Source organism: Paroedura picta, chromosome 15 (assembly GCF_049243985.1).
Source record: "Paroedura picta isolate Pp20150507F chromosome 15, Ppicta_v3.0, whole genome shotgun sequence".
Lineage (NCBI taxonomy): Eukaryota > Metazoa > Chordata > Lepidosauria > Squamata > Gekkonidae > Paroedura > Paroedura picta.
In genome coordinates this window covers 2,632,134-2,654,668 of record NC_135383.1, presented here as the reverse complement: position 1 = coordinate 2,654,668, position 22,535 = coordinate 2,632,134, and the positions used below count along the sequence as shown (strand labels likewise).

The 22,535-nt window shown below is 53.5% G+C and overlaps 1 protein-coding gene across 3 annotated transcripts; it reads left to right on the top strand.

Moving 5' to 3' along the window:
• Nucleotides 1-290: 290 nt before the first annotated feature.
• Nucleotides 291-20,807, top strand: TMEM201 (transmembrane protein 201). Of its 3 annotated transcripts, XM_077312547.1 has the most exons (11): nt 345-634; nt 5,448-5,568; nt 6,114-6,308; nt 7,111-7,287; nt 8,114-8,475; nt 9,087-9,290; nt 15,701-15,924; nt 16,534-16,605; nt 18,203-18,481; nt 19,251-19,382; nt 20,108-20,807. In XM_077312547.1, the coding sequence occupies exons 1-11, from the start codon at nt 519-521 to the stop codon at nt 20,203-20,205; spliced, it is 1,980 nt and encodes a 659-aa protein (XP_077168662.1). In that variant the 5' UTR covers nt 345-518; the 3' UTR covers nt 20,206-20,807. The 3 variants fall into 3 exon arrangements, with proteins under 3 accessions (XP_077168661.1, XP_077168662.1, XP_077168663.1); XM_077312546.1 differs by having other exon boundaries at nt 291-634; nt 19,251-20,807; XM_077312548.1 differs by lacking the exons at nt 15,701-15,924; nt 16,534-16,605; nt 18,203-18,481; nt 19,251-19,382; nt 20,108-20,807 and adding an exon at nt 9,751-13,158 and having other exon boundaries at nt 352-634.
• The last annotated feature ends 1,728 nt before the right edge of the window (nt 20,808-22,535 follow it).

Sequence of the window (22,535 nt, the reverse complement as noted above, 5' to 3'; positions counted from 1 at the left end):
CGCAGCCGGACCCGCGGGGGAGGGGGGTCTCTGAATCACGCCCCCTCCGCCCCCGGTGATTCACGCGCTCCGGCTGGCACGACTCTGGCCTTTCACGCCCCCTCCGCCCCCGCAGAGCCCGCGCTATAAGGAAGGAGCCGGGCCCCGGCGCAGCGCCACAAGCCCGGCAAGCACCCGGCAGCTCGGCGCGGCTCTCGGCCTTCCGCCATCGGAGGGGGCGGGGAGAAGGAAAGGGCGTGGCCGCCGCGGCTCCCCCGCCGCTTTGATCTCGCCTCTCGGCGCCCCGCGGGAGAACGTTCGGGCGGCGGCGGCGCTCGCGATTGGCCGCGCGGCGTTCCGAGGACTGCGACCCAACGTTCGAAAGGGGCGGGGCGCGGCGGCGGCGGCGATTGAAGCGGGCCCAGGCCCAGGCCCGGCGGAGCGCAACGTGCGGCCGTCCGTCCCGGCGCCTGGCGAGCGCGGCCTCCTCCCTCCCTCCCTCGCTCCCTCCCGCGGCGGCGGCGTGCAGGAGTGGGGCGATGGGAGGCGTCGGCGCGCTGCTGGCCCAGTGCCCTCCGGGCGGCCTGGCGGGCGGGCTCGGGGTGACCGTGTGCGCCGCCGCCGGAGGCGTCTTGCTCTACAAAATGGCCCGCAGGTACGGCGCGGAAGGGGCGGGCGGAGCGGCCGGGGGTCCCCCTCGCGGGCGCCCGATCACGGCCAGCAGCACGCGGCGCTCGACTCCGGGGCGGGGGAAAAGAGGCCCGCGCGGCTGGGCGGGGCGGGACCGGCCGCCATTGGGGGGAGGGAGGGAGGTCGGACCGGCGGCGCTTTCCCTGCCGGGGGGGGGGGGGAGGGCTTCTCTTTGTGCCTGCGGGGGGGGGGGGGGCGCCGGATCCTGGCCCTGCCTGCGGTCGGGACGGTTGCGGGCGAGGCGGGGCGCGCGCTTGCGGGGCCGGCCCGTAACTGACCCGGTCGCTCCTCTGGGCTTCAGTCGGTACGCGATCCGCCGCCGCAGGGAGGCGGGCCACCCACGTGGAGAGGGGGAGGGGAAAGGCCGCGAGGACCCCCTGGAGAGCGGCTGCTGGCCCGAGCCGGCGATACCGACCTTGATGGGCCCGGGGCCCGACTCAGGCGGCCGCTTCCTGGGTGGTTTGGGGGGGGGAGAGCCTCTGCTTGGCCGGCAGAAGGTCCCGGGTTCCATCCGCGGCATCTCCGGTCGAAAGGACCCGGCGGTAGATGACGGGACAGAGAGACTCACATCTGGAGCAGGGGTGGTCAAACTGTGGCCCTCAGATGTCCATGGACTACAGTTCCCATGAGCCCCTGCCAGCGAATGCAGACCATACTGGCTTCCAAGGGCCAGAGATCCGGCGAGCCCAGCCTTCTGCCTTGATTGCAGCTTGATCCTTTCCCGGGGGGGCCCAGCCACACTTGCCCCTTTCGGAGATTGCAATTCTGGCCTCAGCACCTGCCAGGCTGTGCTCTGCTTATGCTGGAGGGGAAACAAAATCGTGACCCCCCCCTCAGGTCTCCCCAGGCTTCTGTTTGCTTCCCCCGCAGCACGGCTGCAGTGAAGTCAATGAGGCTGCCAGGAGCTCCGGGGGAGCTTTGCAGGGAACAAAAACATCGCGTGCTGGGAGGAAATCCTGCCTTTTTTTTTTTTGGTGCCACTACCAGAAAGAAAGGCCCTGCTGATCGGAACCGTGTCCTTCTTCATTCTGAAATTGGGAGCACAGTGGGAGAGGAACCCCCCCCCCCCATCTTGAGAAGAAGCTAGATTACTTAAGTGGAGCGTGGGTGGGAGGTAACTGCCCTCAACATAAGAGGTTGCCTTCCGCCACTCTGTAAGATTCACTGACCTGGTGTGAGTTGCTTTTGGCTGGAATCGTTTCATTTGGCTTTTTGCTGTCCCAATCATCCCACGACTCCCTTAAAATAGCTGGATGCTTTCTTTCACACCACAAAACATGCATTGAGTGGCTGCGTCAAAGGTCAGACTGAAAGAAAATTGGGGACAACCTGTGCCTAGTCTCCTCCAGAGAGTCCGGCTCTCCCTCCCCTCCCTAGCCATCAGCCTTTGCCAAAAATATAAATTTCTGCATGAATCTTTGATTGGGAACGTCTAACAGCGGACTCTGAAAGGAGTAGGCAGTGCTTCATTTTATTTTCCTTTTAAAAACTTTGTAGAATGAAATGAAGAACCTCTCTGTGTTGTTACGTTCTGATAGTTCTGTCCTCGGACAAGGGAAATCAGCTGAGCGGAAAGTAGACGGTGCGTTTTTCTTGGCCAGTTTTATGGCTTCGGGCAAAAGGACAGAGCATGTTTCTTTCCGGTGTGTCTCGGTGGAATGCTGAGAACGCATCTCTTTGCATGACGTTTGCATCCAGTGCCCCTCCCTGGTCATGACCTGATCTTAGATAAGCCAGAACTCTTGCTTAGATCAGGGGTAGTCAACCTGCGGTCCTCCAGATGTTCATGGACTACAATTCCCATGAGGCCCTGCTGGCAGGGCCTCGTGGGAATTGTAGTCCATGAACATCTGGAGGACCGCAGGTTGACTAACGCTGGCTTAGATTACACTCCACAACTCCTGTGTTCAGCAAAGAAGTGCTTTCCCTCCACCTTAATGTCGAGGTCACCCCACAGTCCCCCAAAAGCAGCTTAATTAAGAGCACTGAATTGCCTGCTCTTGTGTCTCTGGCTTGAGTCACTGATCTGGGAGGAGGCCAGAGCAGCGACTCGTGCAGAGCCGCTGTGGGCAGCCTCCTTACAGAACTGCTGACATTTGGCGTTTCTGCATCCAAATCCTTGGATGGTCATTGTAGGCCTTGAACATCTGGAGAGCCTCAGTTTGGCTACCCTGACGTAGCTGCACTTTTTGGCTTTTGTTGTGTGTGTGTTTATTGGAGTTCACCGAACTTCCCTGGTCCTGCACGAGATAGAGTACCTTCTGAGACGCAAAGGGAAGTGAAAAGTGCAGTCGGTTTGAGGAAGTTTAGAACTTTTATGTGGAGCAGAGCACTTCCTAAATCAGTTTTTTGTGGCCCATGAAGCTTATCCAATTCAGTAAAATAATGCATTGCTGTGTTCACGGTGGCAGAGGACCCCACTTTACTAAGTGGCATAGTTCTGTTAGCGCTTCTTGTCTGCGACGGCTAAGTGGAACCTTCATGTACAGGAACAGTATACCCTTAGGTCACAGACCCTGGTGGCAAAGCTGCTGGTTTCTCTGTGTTCCTGCTTCCCACTCTCAGGGACGTAATGCCCAATTAGACACAATTTTTTTTTTGGGGGGGGGGGAATCCAGCAAAGCAATTCCAACCCTCCATAAATCACTCAGATTATCCTGTCTGCTATCCAAGCCTTGGGGGTGGGAATGTATTGTTTGGTCTTCATTGTGTCTGCAGGTTCGGGGGATCAGTGATTCATTAGACTATATTTTAATGCCCCTTTCCATGGCAACGGAGATAATAAGGATCAGCAGGACCACGGGGCAGGAGATTCTGGCTGTGTAGTCTGAAGAAGGTGACCCCCCTGGGGGGAAATCCTGAGCCATTTCCTCCCCCCCACCACCCCCAACACGCACACGTCTACACAAGATGGTTCACTGCTTGATCCTCTGTTTATAACAAGCACGGAGCCCATATTCTCTCTCAGACAGAGGCGTCCAGCCAAACCTGGGTTTGGACTATACCACTTCAGGCTGCCGGCAGAGGCTCGTGTTGCTGAACGTGCCAGAATGATCTGCAGGTTAGAAAATTTACTTCCCAGGGAAAAGACTAGAATTCTTCCTCTGCCATCTCGATCCCTACGTTGTAAGGTTTGGGGGGGGGGGGGGGCTTCCATTATGAGCCAGCATATGCAGTCTGAAGCGGTACAGCCCAGACAGAGCTCCGCCACTCCCTTGAAGCAGCGTTCTCCTGAATCCGACAATCGCCTGGTCCGTTCAGGGTCCGCAGCGGCTCTCCTGGGGCCCCAAGCTGAAGACTTTCCCACCACCTTCTGCCTGGCCCTTTTTAACTGGCAGGGAACTGGGGATTGAACCGGGGACCTTCCGCGTGCAAACAGCAGAGGCTCTGCCACCTTACCTCCCATTGCGTAGAAACTCGGGCCTATATCAGGAAGCTGGCTTTGCAGAAGACGCAGCCTGCTTTGACTCGTGTACAGTTGGGCTAACCGTTTTCATTTGTGGACTAGTGACTTAGGTGGGCTGTTTTGCAAGGCCAGGTGGAGGCAGCTAACGTGACGTCAAGTGGTCTTGGGTTTGTAGCCGGAGAGCGGCTGTACGGGGAGACTGGCGTGTTTCCCCTTTGCGGAGTGCCTGTTCCCTGTTTCCATTCATTCAAGGACAGCAGCTGCGTTGAGGTCCGGCTGACAGAAGATCGTGGAGGACGGCTGGCTCCTCCACAGCTGCTGTCCGGTAGTTTTTTTGGACACTGGCCTTCCAACAGCTGCCCTTCAAAAGAGGCCTTGTAGAAACATGGGCTCAGTGGGGCTTGGGCCAGTAATAATGTCTTGTCGGGTCTCACAAGCTAAGCTGGGTCCGGCGTGGTTAGGTGCGATGCCATTTCTGAGTCTCTCTTGCCTTGAAAACACTTTGCTGGCAGGGGCTCATGGGAATTGTAGTCCATTGACATCCGGAGGGCCACAGTTTGCCCACCCCTGCCCTACAGGGTCTCCTTGCCCACCATAACTCGTTGGCACTTTCCACCACCACCGCTGGTAAAGCACGTGGTCAGTTCTTGCCAGATGGTTGCCATCCCTACAACAGCCCTGTAAGGCAGGGCCAGCGTTGCTACCCACCTACCCTCGATTGCTGAGAAGCGAATGTCTTGCACGAGCCCCCCTCGCAGCAGAGGCCTGACTTGAAACGGGGAAGCGCTCGATGCGGCAGCTGAGCCCGGGTGCCACCTTCTCACGCAGGAGACGCCTTTGGGTGCTGCAGTCGCCGGTCCTTGGCCAAGAGTTCAGGAGCACTCTTTTTTCCAAAGCTGGGCTCCACGCCCGTGCCCGAAGAGGCATCCCAGCTGCCGTACGTCTGCCGTGCAAGCGTTCAGTCCAGCGTGTGGCTGAGCATCTTTCTCAATTGAGGGCCTTTTCACTCCCTCCCCTCACAAACCCCCAGAAGCCCAGTCATATGTCGAAAGACCAGTTTTGATGACAGCTGGTTATGATGGGCCTGTTGCCGTAGATTCCTGGAAAAAGGCCATTGACCATTCAGCCCAGTAGGCCCCAACGCCCCCCCCCCCATACACGCGCTGACCAGCCTCTCCGTCCAAGATGACCTGAGATCATGTCCTCCGGGGGAATTGAGCTCTGTGCCGCCTGGAGATCTGGGAGACCTCTGGCCACCACCTGGAGGGGCTATAAGGCAGCTTCCATGAAGGTCTGGCCTCTGCGACCGTCTTCTCCCGCGGCTGTCGTGGGCCATGCCTCCTGAAGAGTATCCTTCTCTTTGCCTCTGCAGGAGGAAGCCCACCCACACTACGGTGAACTGCTGGTTCTGCAACCAGGACACCGTGGTGCCGTATGGGAACCGCAATTGCTGGGATTGCCCCAACTGCGAGCAGTACAACGGCTTCCAAGAGGTAGGTCGTTTCCCTGCAAACCCCCTTCCCGGGGGGGCGGGGGGCAGCTGCTCCAAAACAGAGGCTGACAACGCTCTGTGCTCGTCGCTGCGTTTGTGAAAAGGGTAGAGGGATACTCGTAAATATAGAGGGGAATTGAATTCTCACGGTCTTTATGCCTTTTGCAAAATGCAGAGGCGAATCCGGAATGTTGAAAGTAGAACTGAGTCCGTCCTGTTTGGGTCCTTGTGAGAGCCAGGGCGGACTCTCATCTGGAGAACTGGGTTGAGTCCCCCTCCTCCTCCACGTGCAGCCAGCTGGGTGGCTTTGGGCTAGTCACAGTTCTATGAGCTTGCGGAGCAGTTCTCTTAGAGTTCTCTCAGTCCCACCGGTTCCGCCTCGGGCAGAGGGTTGGGCTGGACGACCTTTTGGGATCCTTTCCGGATCGACTCATGCGGGTTCTGCAGGCACTTGGGGCTGGTGGAGGTGGGGGACGAAGGCGACGGAGCTCTTGTGGGAGTAATTGGGCGACCTTCCCGGGCTGACCTTGCGATCCCCCCGGGCAGAATGGCGATTACAACAAGCCCATCCCGGCTCAGTACATGGAGCACCTGAACCACGTCATCTCCGGGGCCGGCTCTTACTACGACCCCTCCAAGCCCCAGCAGTGGGTGAGCAGCCAGGTCTTGCTCTGCCGGAAATGCAACAACTACCAGAGCCTGAAGATCAAGCAGTTGGCGTCCTTCATGCCCAGGGAGGAGGTATGGGCCGGCCGGCCGGGGGACAGGGCCAGAGAGGGTGGAGAGCTGGCCAAGAGTCCTGGGGAGGGGAGGGGGTGGAGTTTGGTGCTTTGTTTTTTCCCCCCGTTTCCGGAGGGGCTTTCTGTTTACGAGAGGCAGGGCCATCGAGAACCAGATCTGGTCGTCTTGTTCTCTTCTCCTTCCCTCCTCTCTGACATGTCCTCCTCTCTCAGCTCCTTTTTGCCAAGCGGATGCAAGGCAGAGGGGTTGGCGTTCAAGATGCCCCCTGGGTGGGCTCAAGCTGGGTTCTGCCGCTACTTTAGGCCCCCCCCTGGCCGCCCCCCTGAATCCAAGCGTTCCCACTGAGGTGGTGAATAAATCTTTTCCGTCCCTGGCTGAAATTTCGGGACGCAGTTAAAGGGAGTGTGATGGAGCCTCTGGCTCTTCTATCAGGGGTCCCCGACATTTTTTAGCCTGCGGAATTTTGCTACCGGCCAGGCCAGAGCTGCCACAGCTGACCATCGGTCACATATCAAAGATCTTGCTCTGCGGTTGGATCTGTTATTAAACAGGGATAGTCAAACTGTGGCCCTCCAGATGTCCATGGACTACAATTCCCATGAGCCCCTGCCAGCAAAAGCTGGCAGGGGCTCATGGGAATTGTAGTCCATGGACATCTGGAGGGCCACAGTTTGACTACCCATGAATCCGCACAGCTTGTTACATCTCCAGTGGCCACTCAGAAGTCTTGCTGGACGAAAGCCCCGCCCACTTTTTACAACCCCTGCCTCTCAGCCGCTCTCTCTGGCCTTCCCTCGGACAGGGGAAATACGACGAGGAGATTGAGGTGTACAAGCACCACTTGGAGCAAACCTACAAGCTCTGCCGGCCCTGCCAAGCCGCCGTGGAGTACTACATCAAGTACCAGAACCGGCAGCTGCGGGCCCTGCTTCTGCAGCACCACTTCAGCCACCGGAAGACGGACCAGTCCTACATGCAGGTGGGGAGAGGAAGGGAAGGCAATCCCAAGCCACTTTGAGACTCATCCTGCTAGTGAGAAGCGGGGTATCAAAACCAAGTCTTGTTCTGGGAATCCGGGGGGGGGGGGAGCATCGGCTAGTGGGAACAGTGCGAGGGGGAAGGGCATGAGTGGGGATTCGAACCCGGGTCTCCCAGATCCTAGTCCAGCACTTTAACCCTTACGCCACCCCACCTCTTAACGTTAGCAATGTCATATTCGTGTATCATAACGTAGAATGATGTGATAGTATTCGTATTAATTGTATTAATATTAATGTTCATATTGTATGGGCAATTCCCCGATGCATGCTGTGTATTGCATGCTGGGGTTTATTCAGATGATTGTGACTCTCCGCAAGCCTTTGGTGAGCAGCGGACAATAAATTGAATTAATTAATTAATTAAATTTGTCGTGGGTGAGAGCCCCCATATCATCTCTGCAAATCCCTTTTGGAGATAGGTCATGGTAGTAGTAGTAGTAGTCTAGAAGTAGTAGTAGTAGTAGTAGAAAAGTCCGTAGTAGTAGGAAAGAGCCACAATCCAGGAGCACCTGAGAGACTAGCAAAGTTAAACCTACCCACCAGCAAAACAGGATGGGAAAACAGGATGCCTAAAAGTGTCCATCAACCGGATGCAGGGTGAGCAGCCGGGAGTGGAGGATCACTTCTTGGAAGGAGGAGGATCCCAGAGAAGGATTTCTGCTCAGGGTGTTACTTTCAGGGGCGAGGTCAGCCAGGAGTTCATGCTGATGCAGGCGTTCTTCCCTGTTTGGTACCCTTGGGGCTGAAACCCTTTCTCTGCCCCAGAGCTTCTACGCCGCCGCCTCCACGACCACGCCAATCCACGTGCTGGCACTGCGCTTCCTGGCCTTCCTCAGCTGCGCAATCCTCATCGCCATGGCCCTTTACGGATCGGGGAACCCCTTCTCCCCACAGCCTGTGGGCCCTCCTCCAACGCCGTTGGCCAGGAACGGGACTGAACCGACCACCCCTGGCAACGACACCCTGCTGGAACTCCCAGGCTGGCAAGAGATGACCCGCCTGCTGCCGGAGCAGCTGCTTGGGGTGCTGAGCGACGGTTGGAGCTACGGGAAGAGCCACCAGGTGGCCGTGGTGGCCCTGGGGCTGATGCTGTGCCTCTCGGCCATGCTGTTAGCCGGACGCATCAGGTACGTGGCTCAGAGTGGGGAGGAGGGCCACTGGACCAGGCCACTGGCTGGTGGCCGTTATGAGTGTTGGGTTGTATCCCGCCCTTCCCTTGTGGCTCAGAGCGGGTTCCGGCATACCGAACATACATGTTAAAATACAGCGTTTTAAAATCTCCAGTGGTACGCCATTAGAATCCCACAGCATTGCCAATACAAAAGTTCTGAATTTCAATTTGCGTTAAATATCTATTGAAAACGGACGGGCTTCGTGATTCTCCAAGGATCACAGCTGCAGTGGCCTCCGTTTGCTGAATTAATCCATCTGTCATTATTGCCATCCAGTCACAGTGGACGGTCAACAGGGGTGGCCAAACTGTGGCTCTCTAGATGTCCATGGACTACAATTCCCATGAGCCCCTGCCCACAGAGGATCCAGATTTTGGAGCTATAAGCTTTTGAGAGTCAAGGCTCTCTTTGAAGCCTCGTGCCCCCAAAATCTCTTGGATTGTGAAAGCGGCTCTCCTCCTGCAGACCAGCTGACTTAGGAGCCAGCAGACTTAAGAGTTTCAGTCCTCCGGGGGGGGGGGGGGCGGCTCTTCCACTAACGCATCCACCCCTTTCCCTCCTTCCAGGTTAAGGCGCATCGACGCCTTTGCCTCCCTCCTGTGGCTGCTGGTGATGAGCTTCCATCTGGCGGAGAATTACCTGCAGGCCGACACCCCCAGCTGGCTGGACACGGCAAAGTTCGGCACGACCTCCCTCTGCTGCCTCGTGGGTTTTGCGGCAGCCGTGGCCACCCGGAAATCGACGGGCCAGAGGAGACCCCGATCCCGAAGGTCAGAGCTGTGAAAGTGACTTGGGGGAGGGACGCATGCTGCACAATCCAGGCCTCTCTCTGTTTTAGAGGGAGGGGTTGGCCCTTGGCTTTTTTGTTTTTAACAAAGAGTAGAATATCTCTTCCTCCGCTGCCACCGCCGGCCATAGCAGAAACCTCGGTCCTGATTCTCCCTGACGCTCGTCCTACCTAAACACTAAAGCGGTATCTGCTCCCTGTGGATGGCAACTGCAGGAAAACATGGCATCTTTTTTTTGGCTGCTTGTGGGCCAAGCAGTCTTATCCGTTGCTCCCCGTTGTCCTCTCTGCTTTGCTCTTTCCGCACGTCTGAATCTCACCAGCCACCGGACCTCTCCTAGAACGCTGCAGGATCTAAGCTGGCTTAGGAACCGTTTAGACGCCGGTTGATGCTTTCATGCAAGAACCCCAGAAATTGTGTGCCTGTTTCTATTTCGTTGCAGGGCTTAGGATTCACAGTCTGAGATACGTAGCCCCCTCCCGGAACCACCGTTCCCAGGATCCCGTGGCTGGCTGGGAAGCGTGGTGGCTAAAACTGGATTGGAACTGGTTTAAATTCGTGGTACCAGGCATACCCTAGAGCACCTACTTTCTTGGAGTGCCTGTAACTTTTGTATGAATGCAAGGACCTTTTTTTTTTTTTTTTTTTTTGCGGGGGGGGGGGGGAACGACGCAATTTGATAACCACACTACAGAGTCGGTTCTTTCTGGGGTGAGGCTGGAAATGGGAGACGGAGTCCAAATCGCCTTCATCCGATTAACCGCATGTTGCCCCCCTGCGTTGCAATAAGGTAGACTGGGGTGTGAGCCAGATTTAACACACTAATTCTTTGATTTTGAGCGCCGTTGGCTCTTGTGTACTGCAAGGTACGTATTTAGAGTGTTGTGTTTCTAACTCCTCTAACTTTCCCCTCATTCTTAATCTCCGTCCGTCTTCAGGGAGGTTGAAATGGAACACGCAGGCTTCTGCAAGGGAAGAGTGGAATCTGTGCAGTTTTGCTTCTAGCTCACTCCCCAGCTGCGCCCTCCAAATGTGGCTTCTGGAATCTTCTTTTTTTTGGGGGGGGGGAATCTTGGGTGGGATTCCTTTGCTGAATGGATAAGAGGATTCCTCCTCGGTTTCCACTCTGGGGCCGGGCTGGGTTTGCCTGGGTATCCAGGCAGAGGTTTTGCAGTGCAGTCTCTCGATTAGTTATTTTTCTTCAAGACTTTGTTCCTGGAGTCTTCTGTCCCAGGGATCGAGGCAGCCTGCGCCCCCTTGGCAGTTCTCACAGGCAGCTTGTCGAGCTGCATTAAAATGATTTCCGGCGCGGTTCAAGCCAGCCTTACAAATGTCCTGCAGGCACATCCTACTTTCCTCCTCGGATGTTGACTTGGAGAGATGCAGGAGTTTTATATTGTTTCCCTGATCCTTTATGACACCCAGAACTTGGGGGGGGGGGGGTTGTACTGAAAAGTAGCATTCTGTCTGAGGCATCCTTGAATATTAGCCCCCTCTCCCGCATACAGCTTGCTGCCTCTCAGACCTTGCTTTTCTGTCGGGCTTCCGTGGCTTGGCTTATTTAGTTTTCTCGGGTTTTTGCTCGAGTTCCACTGCATAGTCTGTTGGGGTCTTCTCCGCTTCATTCTTTCTCCTCCGTAGCTAATTTATCTTCAGGGACCGCTTTCCCTTTAGCTCGCTCGCCATGTAGCCTGCAAAGGATTCTGGGATTCTATTTTAAGGCACCAGAGCTTTGTGTGATTTTTTTGAGTTTCAAAGGAATGTTTTTCCTTTGACTTGCCTTGTGGTGATAACCGCATATTGTGAAGGGTTCTGAAATAAGGTTCCAGAATATACACTTTTCCTGTGGTGCGAGTCGACCCGACAGATCTCACCGTTACGGTGGTTCTAGCCCTGGGGCGGCCGTCTTGAAACGGAAATCTGATCGCTGATGCCCGTGTTGAATTTGCTGCAGGCGGGCCCAGCATCCGGTGTTCTGTTTCAGCTGCACCAAGAGCTCAGTGAGATGGTCCCAAGCAGGATCTGTGAGGATCTGAAAAGTCTTGGCTGAGGGGAACCTCCACAACCAGAGGCACTAAACCTCTGAATCCCAGAGCCACGAGGCAACATCAAGGAACAGCCTTGGCCTCTCTGTCCTGTTGGCCCCACAAAGGAACTGGCTGGCCACTGTGTGAGACAGGAGGCTGCACTAGATAGACCCCTGGTCTGACCCAGCAGGGCTCTTCTGATGTACTTATAACTGAGCAAGGTGCTTCCAGAGCACTGAATATCCAATTTGGGATTCACAGTACATGGCCAGGAACGGTTGGGGAGGGGGGCGCATCTGGGAAATTGTATGTTTGAACAGGGGGGAAGTTCAGTCCATAAGGCCAGATTCTCCCTATCTGAAGTAGATTTCCAGAATATAGCACAGTTCTCTCAGTGCAACCAGGTTTTAATTGCACTGCAGAATGTCAGCATGCATATAATAGGAGAACAAGATTCAAGTCCTGGAACATCTCAAGTACCCCCCAAGATTTCCTGGATGCAGTTTTTCAGGACTCAAAGCTCCCCTTGAAAGTTTACACCCTGGAAATCTTGTTGGTCTTTAAGGTGCTCCTGGACTTGAATCTTGCTCTTCTGTTTCAGACCAACTCATCCACCCATGTGAAACTATAGGATTCGGGCAGCCCTGTTTCATGGCTCTTTTGTACATTTTGAATTTGACCCCTGGTCCTTGGACCTTCTTACTGTTTCTCAGGCGTAGTCCAGATTGTGGATGTTAGGAGAGGCCGGGAGGGCAGAGCGTAGGGTCCCTGGAAACATCAGCTGCTTTTTCATCCGGCTGCGATGGAGAATGAAGGTGGCAGGGAGGAACTTACTCCTCTGGCCTTCATTTATCGGATTTGCTGTGTGTGTGTGTTTAAAAAAGCAATCTTTGCATATAAGTGTGCATGTGTGTGTGTGTTCTACTCACCCTGGACTTAACAAATAACTTTCCCCTTGACTCCCTATTTAATACTTTCCTGTGTGCGTGTGTGCACACACAAAATCCTCATTGAAAGGAAAACTTTTGCCATGGTAATGAAGGCAAACAATGAATTCAGTTGCAATAATCAACGCACATGAGTGTATCATAAGTAGAAGTATTTATTCTCTAATACGATTATCTTCAATATGTTTTTATATGTGAAGTCGGGAACTCCGGTTTCTTTGGTGAACAAAGGAAGGGAGGGCAAGTTCTTAAGCCAGAGGGTCGGGAGCCTGACCATTCTTAACATCCTGCTTGCCAGTTCTCAGGCCAAGTAATTCTGAGTTATAGCTTTATTTTCCAGCGAGGGCCTTGCTCTCTTCCTGAAAACCACTTTCAAAAGAACAGTGTCCAGTTCTGAAGCGTGGATGAATTGCTGCATCCCCTAAAGAGCAGTTTCACCTGGTGTCTGGGGAGGTAGATCTGTGTCAAATAACCACAGAGAAAGAAAAATGTAGCCATGCCATGGAGGCTTTCCCAGAATCCTTTGCTCACAGGAGGTGGCTGAAGGATCTGGTGTAGTGGTTAGAGCAGGGGTAGTCAAACTGCGGCCCTCCAGATGTCCATGGACTACAATCCCCATGAGCCCCTGTGCAAGGGAGTGTTTTCTTTTGTCTGCCTAGAATTGGCTTTCTGGATGGCTTTGCAAAAATGCTTCCGGACTGGACACTGTTCTGCTTTCAGAAGGGACTGTATGTTTGTTCATTGATTAAGCTTTTGATCCTCTCTCATTTATGTAGCCAACCTGCGTCTGATTGTCGCTATATATGCACACTGTTGTAACCCCCTGTGGAGATGCCACGTTTTGACAATAAAGGGCTCCTGACTCTTTGTAACAAACCTTTTTGACTCTGCAGCCTTTTCTGTTTGTTTGGTTTTTTTGTTTCTGTGGCTTTGCCCTCTGGTGGCCACGCTTAGCTGGGAGGGTCTCTTTGCTTGGAGGCATCTGTCTGGGTTTCCCGGTGCATCTCAACACATTGTGGATGCCTTAATCTGAGCACTTGGGCCATGCCAGGGGTTTGTTGCCAATCCTTTGCTTCCTTGAACCTCCCGCACCATAAGGGCGAGGTCACTTGTTCCCAAAAGCTGCTTGAACTCTTTGTATCCTAAAAATACCCCTTGGGTGGCTTTTTTATCATACTTTTTCAGGAAGTGCTCTGAAACTTTATTCTGACTGGTACCAAGCTTCCTTTCGATAGAGTGGATAGGACGGGATGTATGCATTTTTGCAAAATATACCTTGTGCTTTGATAGATGTCACATCTGTAGCAGCCCACCTTGGGTTGCACAGCAGGCAGAATTGTTCTTCTTGGGGGGTGGGAGGCCTGTGTGTTTGTTGGTTTGTTCCTGAACTGAAATTCAGAAAAGCGAAGTGTGCTCAAAAGGGAGCCTCCACATTTAGAGGCAGTCAACCCCTGAATTCCACTAACAGGGAGCGACATTAGGGGAAGGCCTCAGCCTTGATGCTGAGTTGTTGGCCTTCCGGGAGAACCGGTTGGCCACTGTGTGAGGCAAGATGCCAGACTAGAGGGACCAGTTCATATGTTCGGACCGAGGTTTGAAGCAACAAAAGGGACATGCAAGACTGAAGCCCAATCCTTATCATAGCTTTTATTTTTTTAAATTTCTTCGGCTTTTAAAAATTCCATTTGTGCCTTCCCTCCAAGGAGATCAGGGTGGCAGCTGTGGTTCTCTCCCCTTCTTCGGCCTCTCAGGGGCCTGGGGAGACAACATAGCCTCCCCGTGAGCTTGATGGAAGAGTGCAAATCTGAACCCAGCACTGTAATTGCCTCCCCCACACTGGTTTTCTGCTGGCCTGCTCTAGAGGCGAAATTAGCTGGATCAAGACCGGGGGGGGGGGGCAGGTAGACTGTTCGGAGAAGAGCTGGATGGCATGATGCGCGTGCTCACACACCACGCAAGGCAGCACTGCCCTTTTCTCTTATGGGGGCACAGAGAGGGCGGTCCGGCCTGTCTCTCTCCTGTGCCATCGCTGCTGCAGAAAGTTGCTCTCTTGCATTCGGTCCCCCTCCCCTCCCCCACCCCGCAGCGCCTGGGCAGTTCCATCCATCGGCTCCTCTGTGCCTTCCGCCGCATCCCGAACCGCCAGAACCCCTTATCCAATAGCAGCAAGGCATGCAGATGAACCTGGCCGGCCAGCCTATCCGTGGCGCCGGCATCGCTAGGCGAAGCCTCTCGTTGGCTGCCGTGTCTGCCTGTCTCCCAGGAAAAATATCCGGCATGTGCTTTTGAACGGAAAAGATTAAAGGTGGCCTCAAAGGGCTGTCTAGCCATGGCTGAAGCAGGAGGCAGGCAGGTTTACTCGGAAGTAAACCTGCTGCCTCCCAGGAAATGCGATTTGCAGGATTTCTGGCTTCCCGCCTCCTGCTTTGCTGCTCCTTGAAGTGTGTTTGCAGCTGGTCCCATAACTGCTGGGTGCTGGACAAATATTTGCGCCGTTTGTTTAAAAGAAGCTAGTTAGAACCTCACATGCCCACCCTGCACCTTGCACTTGGGGTATGGAGCAGCACTGAACTCTTGCAGCTAGAGAAACTGCAAGGTGTGTTAAACCGGACTTTTTTCAAGTCCAGAGAACACCTTAAGATCAATCAAGTTTTATCCAAGGGATAAGCGTTTGGATGCCTGCTTACTTCTTCAGTTACGATGTTTGTTTTGTGCATGGAGACAGAAGCCTATGCCTTCGATCAGGGGTGGGCAAATTGTGGCCCTCCAGATGTCCATGGACTAATGCTGGCAGGGGCTCATGGGAATTGTAGTCCATGGACATCTGGAGGGCCACAGTTTGCCCACCCCTGCCTTAGATGGAACTGTGTTGCTCTTAAAGGTGCCACTGGACCCGAATTTTGGCTCGCTTGGTCCGTAGCGCTCATGTTGTCACGGTGCGGTTCTCCGTAGGCTGTGTCGGGTAGCTTTGCACTCCAGTTGGCTGATTGCCTTGCTTTGTAACACATTAAACTGAGTCGTTGGGTTGGATCTCATGCATCTGTTCCGTTTAGGGAGTCCTTATCTGTGTGACTTTGGGCCAGTCACAGTTCTCTGTGAGCTCTCTCAGCCCCATCTCCCTCACAGGGTTGTGGGGAGAGGAAGGGAAAGGGGTTTGTAAGCTGCTTGAGGACTCCTTCGGGACCGAAATGGGGGTTACAAAAAACCCAGCTCTTCTTCTTCTACTGCCCACTTCCTTCTATTCTGTCTTCAAAATGCTTCAAAAAGCTGAGAATTTGAATTGGAGTCTTTCCGGTCTTAGTCTGGCACTGTGGCCATTATACTGCGGGCATTTTGAGCAAGCCACACTGAAGGTGGTGGTACTCATGCAAGGAGTTTTTCCTTGGCTCACGTAGCTTCTTGTGCACGTTCTTCCCAGGTACCCCCCGGCGGACCCAGTGGCAGCGTTCCCCAACAGCGCTGGGATGGCCTTCCCGTATCCTCCTGCCCCTCCATCCGTTTTCATCCCAACACCTCCCAGCGTTCTGCCGTTGACAAGCCAGCAGTTCTTCCACTCCCCGCGGCGAACGTCCTCCTCGTCTCTTCCTGGACGGCTAAACCGGGCCCTCTCCTTGGGCACCATTCCTTCCCTGGCCAGAACCGGTAAGATGCGCTGATTTCAGTTTTGCTTTGGCTACCTCCACCCAAGTTCCTAATCCTTTGTGCGCATCTGTGTCCCCCAATTGACCTTCTCAGGTGTAGAAGTCCTCCACCTGGAATATCTTTTTTTTTGGGGGGGGGGGTCTGTGCACGAGCTCATCCCAGCCTGCTTTTTATCCCAGTCTCCCACTTGGATTTTATTCGGCTGGTCCAGTGGTGACTAAACTGTGGCTCTCTAGATGTCCATGGACTACAATTCCCATGAGCCCCTGCCATCTTCTGGAAGGGGCTCACGGGGACTGCAGTTCATGGACATCTAGAGAGCCACAGTTTGTCCACCCCTTGAGCTAATCTCTTGGAAATCCAGGTACAAGCCCTTACTGTTGGCCAGGTCCTGGCTTAATCTGAGGCCGCCTTTGGTGAAAAGTGCTTCTGAGCATGCACAAAGTGTTTCCCCTTTTATCAAGCAATTGAGAGGAAAGGGGTCCAAGGCATCTAAATTATTCCCGCCTCCATGCCTCTCACAATTAGGATAATAAGGGTGTAGTGTTGTCTTGGCACTTTTTTTTTTCTTATTTGACTGTCCGTCACTGTTTCTCTTTTACTTTCAAGATTCTGGTTATCTGTTTAGTGGAAGTCGGCCCCCATCGCAGACCTCTCATTCAAAGGAGTCCCCTGTGTCAGGTGAGAGCCAAGGTGTCTCTCCCTCCAGCTTGAAATAGGGTTGGTGGGAGAAAATGGGGGTGAGGGAAGACCAGTTACTGGCCCTCCTACTAGTGTTAGTTATTAATCGAACTTTAAAATTTTAATTATTTTTAATCGCTTTAATGTTTTTACGTGCACAGTCTTGTGGACTTTGAAAGGTAGCATCAAAATGTTTTCAGTAAAAAATATTAAACAGGGCACAACATTTGACTACCTTTTTCCCTGAGATGCTAGTTTTCTGCATGCATTCACCCCCCAAGTGTCCCAGGTTCAGTTCTCGAAATCTCAAGTTAAAAAGGTCAGATTGTAAGTGATGAGGAAAGACAAGACCCTGGAGAGCAGCTGCCAGCCTGATCAAGCAATACTGAACTTGACGGTCCAAAGGTCGGATTCAGTAGAAGGCAGCTTCCCGTGTTCAGCTGCATCTAAAATTACAATTTATTAAAAACACATAAACCCCGGGGGCCTCAAAAGTCGGTTGAGGAACGGGGTAGAAATAAAAGACATTTTGAATGTAAGAACTCATCTTTGCAAAAAGTTACCCTTGTTATTGTTTGGCTGGCTTTGGAGCATTGCTTTTGAAACATCTTTCCCCCTGCACTCTGGATTCTGCAAGAAGGAAAGAGCTTTGTTATTTTCTGCTCCCTCCCCTGACATGTCTGGTGTCCTATTGACCCCGTCTGGATCCCTCCCTCCCCCCCCCTTCAGATCCTTCCCCAGCAATGGAAGAACAAGCTGCAAACTTTTGAGTGATGCTCTGCCTTCTCCTGGAGTAACCAAGAGATTGTGATAAGAAATATAATAAATAAAAATATAATAAATAAATAATAAGTAAATTCAAAATTGCTGGGGATGCTGATCCAGGGTTGTTTGTTGCAGAAATATATTTCCCAGCATGCCTCGGGAGAGGAGCCTGGGGAAATTTGAAAGGACAAGAGCAAAAGAAACCCAACTGGAAAACCATTAGGGCCCTAAAGGCCGGATGTCCGTACAATCTGAATCGTAAAACTTTAAAAACGTTTTCATTATTGGGCTCTACTTGCAAAATTAAAAACATACTCAAAGCCCATGGCATGCGCTCTGCAATAGCAAACTTGAGAAGTTTTATTGTTTGTGCACAACAGACCTTTACGTAATTTTATTATTCAGATTGTACAAACTTCCAACCGCTGGACAAGAGAGTTTGCGGAGAAGTGCGTATGCCCTGTGGTGAGGAACTTTGCATTAAAAAATGAAATTCTGAATGATGGGATTCAATTTTTTTTTCCCATTTCACGATTTGGAGGAAAGAAAGAACGTTACTGACACTGCGATCCATAGCATGGCTCTCCCAAAAGGGGATCAGGCACTTGTAAGGCCAAACAGGTCTAAGAGCCTCGATGGGTAAATCGAACCTCCATGTTCCAAGACAGCTTACCTCAGGAAGCCAGTCAAAACAGTAGGGGGGAGTCTTTAGCGTCTACATCCTCCTTCCAGGCCTTTGGGGAAACCGAAGTGTTGGATTGGATGGACAGCAGGATCCCAAAAAGGGACTTTTAAAAGATTCCCTCTGCTCTGCTGTGTCCCTCTTTTCCAGAGTATTTCTCCTTTCTATCTGGGAGCTGCGTCCCCTCCCCGGTTCCCTCGCCAGCGCCCTCCGTGGCCGGCTCGGTGACGTCCAGCTCCGGTTCCCTGCGCCACCGGCGGCCTCTCATCAGCCCGGCGCGGCTCAACCTGAAAGGCCAGCGGCTCATGCTCTTTCCGTCTGCCAGCCGGGCCCACCACGGAGAAGACCACGTCCACGCAGAGAGCAGCGTCTTTGCCTCAGACGGACCCACCTTCCTGAAGAGGACCCCGGGGGACCGTGGGATGCATGGTGGGTTCTCCGCCTGGGCTCAGGGAGAGCATGACGAGTGAAGCCAGACTCTCTCTGCTCAGGCCTCAACACCCACTGCGGGCACAGCAGGGCACGTGGCCGGCCCCTGTAGAAGGGTTGTGGCTCAGGCAGAGCTTCTGCTTAGCATGACAAAGGTTCCAGGTTCAATCCCCAGCATCCACAATGGAGAGCCAGCTTGATGTAGTGGTTAAGAACGGCAGCCTCTAATCTGGAGAACTGGGATTGATTTCCTACTCCTCCGCATGCAGCCGTCTGGGCGACCTTGGGCCTGTCTCAGTTCTCTCAGAGCTCTCTCAGCTGAGAGAGCTCTGAGAGAACTGAGACAGGGCCAAGGTCGCCCCGACGGCTGCATGTGGAGGAGTGGGGGGATCAATCCCAGGGCGTCCGTTGAGGTGAGAGGAAGAGAAGGTGGTCATAAGCCGCTTTGAGATTCCTTCAGGCAGTGAAACGCAGGGTACAAAAAAAGCAGCTCTTCTTCAATCCCCAGCACAGGGGGGTTGGGGCGCATGAGGTGTGCAGGGGCCCATGTGCAGGCCTCGGCTCTTGGGAAAGCTGGGGTGAAAATTTGACCGTTCGAGTAAAACCATTTGACTAAAGGAGAGCCGGTTTGAGCCAAAAAGACTGGCCGAGGAAGGGGGGGGGAGTCATGGGGCATGAGGTAGTTTTCGGGAAAGCCAAAAAAGAGAAGCACGCGCCTGTTCACGGAGAAGCGTGTCGGTCCAAACATTTGTCTGTCTCCTGCCCTTAGACATGCGGGCGGTCGTGGAAGCTGGCAGCATCTGCAGCAGCCCCTCCCTCAAGAAGCACGAAGACTCCTCCCATTCGTCGAGCTGCGTGGTGGACACGACCACCAAGGGGGAGGAGCTGACTAGCTGGAGAGGTGGGTACCGGCCTAAGCACACCTGCGCATGGATGTGCCCGGAGACAAGGGAGGCAAGGGTGCTCCTTGCCAGCGAGGACCTGACGTTTAAGTCCAGTGGAACCGTTAAGCCCACAAATTTCTGTTCAAGGTTCAAGCTTTCGTGTGCAGGCACACTTGCTCAGATCGCGCCCGAAGAACCGTGCTTGCACACGGAAGCTCATACGATGCATAAAGTTGCCCCTGGACTCCGCTTTTGTTCTGTTGAATCCCGGGGCACGGCTGAGCAGCACGGAGAACTTGATTTTATGCAAAGCTTTTCTGTGCGGCTTGCGAGATCCCCCAATACAGTGACTATTTCAGGCCCGAGGAGAGCTTAAAACCATTCGTCAAAACATCTCGGAAGGGCTGAAGGGAGTGAAACCCCCATCCCGGACGGGGGAGATCCCAGTCCCTGGGTCAATTTTTCCTCACGCCTGTAGCGCCCTGCTTAGCCATGAATCAGCCTCTGCAATGCTCCCTTGAGTTAGACCCCCCTGCAAATGCAAGACCCGCCCCTCAAGCCAAGAGGGCTGTTCAGTTCTGCCACCTGCTTTCAGAAGGGGACACAATCCGTTCTCTTGCGGGTGAGAGTCACGGCCCTGCGTAAAGCTTGCGTGTGTGTGTGTGTGGGGGGTGTTCCATTGTTTCTTCTGCATTGGTTCCCCCCCCCTGCACTTCTCTCTCGTGTTTCTCGCCCCTCCAAGGTCGGTTTGGGACCTCGGCGGTCCGAGGCCTGCTCGCGGTCAGCCTGACGGTCAACGCCATCTTCACCTCGGCCTACCTCTACCAAAGTTTCCACTGAGCCCCACGGCCAGGGAGGACTGCCTGCCTCGCCCCCTACGCGGAGCTGCTCCTGTGGGGAGATCCCGGCACGGGAAGGAGTGGGTCCAGCCACGTCTCCGCTCCGCCCTCCCGCGACCTCTCCCGCTCGCCTGCCACGAAGGAAACCAGAGGGACACAAGGACAGAATTGGACACGGCTGTGGTCACTGCACACCACCTTTTGTACAGGACTGGTTTTGGGGGGAGGGAGGAACGGACTCCACGAAGCTGTTGACGGGGAACGTTCGAGGGGGTGGGTGCTGGCCCTGCTTGGCCTCCATGTCTCTGAGCGCGTGGCCACAGTTTTCAGCAGTTCTCTCTCTCTCTCCTTTTTTTATTAGCCACAGTGTTCTGAGCTCACAAGAGTCCTCCAGTGTGGTTCCTGGGTGGCCCTGTCAGCCTGAGGCCCTCTCTGGCTCCCTCCTCCCTTTTCCTTTCACTCCAGTCTGTCTTCCAGCTGGCCTTGCATCTCCCTTGCATTCTGGTGCTTGTCGTAACGTGTGCAGGTTCACTTGGCGCATGGTTGCGGCATCTTATGCGTGGCTTGTGGGCTTTGGTTTTTACAAACATCTCAGTTTTAGTTGAGCTTTTTTTTTTTTTTTAACTCTCCAAGGAGGTCTCTTCTGCCGTAACCAGGTGCTTCATAGGCACCGGGGTGCATTTTTGGGCCTCTCCAAAGCTCACCTTTTGGACGTAAAGGGCCGAAGAAAGAGAGCAGCTGCAGTCCTGGGAAGGGGTGTCTGTAGAGGGGAGGGGGTATAATTCCCTCCCCCAAAGGTTTTAGTCTGCTGAATCGGCCCTGTTTATTGACACCCTTAAGAATGCCGGCGTTGTAACAATCGACAGGAGCTTGCTTTCATACCCTGCAGGTTATAAACCCACATCTGTGCTGACCAGGACGAAGAATCACTAGGGGGAATATTCCTTGCAATTCTTTTAAAAAATGCATCCAGGAAATGGGCATACTTAGCAGAAAGCTAGGATAGAACTTTCTCCCTTCATGAATGTATGCAGACCCGGTGTCTCATTACACCCAGAGGTGCATACATTCTGCATACCAGGGTCAAACAGTTTGTTGGATTATTGAAGCTATAGTAAAACCTGCTCTGTCTGTTGCGCCAGCATGAGCTTAATATGCTACAAGCAGTGGTGGTTCTTTTCTCCCCCCTTGCCCCCAAAGTACTGTTTGCAGAAAGAGAGAGAGAGAAAGAGAGAGAGGAGAAACCTGTCCCTTGGATTATGGTGCTAGAAAACCTGGTGCTCACACACCCTGATGCAAAACTTCACAGCTCACTAACAGCAGCGGAGGTATCTTAAAGGCTTCTTAGCTTATCTCTGCCTTATAGTGCAATTTTTGGTGCATTCTTCAGAAGGCCACGGTTGTTTTTTCTTGTTCTCTCTCTCCCTCTCTCTGTCTCTCTCAACTTCTGGTGTGGCAGATGAACTGGCCCCAGTTTTCTTTTTCCTCTGTGTGTGTGCGCCCCTGCAAACAGTCTTCTGTTTCAACTGGGACAGCGGGGAAAAAAAGCACCTGGGTTTAAGCAGCCACCAGGTAGGAGTCAGCATACGGCTTTTAAACAGTCACAGGTCTGTGGAAAGGAACATCTCTTCCTTCTTGTGTGGGGAGGAACTGTGACTTTTTCTAAACACATGCGCACAATTTTCATGTGCAATCGACTGCATGGTATGCGTAGACGTACTTTGGGCCATTAAAATCCCGGCACGGTTTGGGTTGATTGGCGGTGCCGACAGAGAGAGAGATTTTCCACTTGTGCCCTCATCAGGACCTCATGAGGACTAGTTTCATGGTGAATGTACGAGCGGCTGCCTTCAGGAGTATCTCTTCTCAAATACACTGTGTCCTGGGAGGCTTGAATTTTGGGAGGGAAGCACAATATTGGTTGTGGAGGGGGGGGGGGTGTCTGGGAGGGAAGAATAGTCTCAACTGGAAAAAGTGGTACATGTTGGGGAGGTCCCAATCCTGTATAGTTCAGTTAACATTTGTACTTTAGGTTCAGGCAAACGGGGGTGGGTGGGTGGCGGGGTGGGTGGGTGGGGATCTGCCCTTCACCACCCTCCCCTCATTGGGAGGGTTTTCTGTTATGTGTTGGAGAGATTATTTTTCTTTATTAAACAGAATAAGAATAGATTGCCACGTCTCTGCCTCTTGTCATTGCCAGCTTTTCCCCAATGAGTCTTCTCATGGTGCAACCAAGGGCCAAGTATTTGGATGCGATCTGGAATGAAAGGAAGGGCACTCTGCATGTGCTCAAGCAGGCTCTTGGTGCTTCTTGAATGCAGGAGGGCTTGA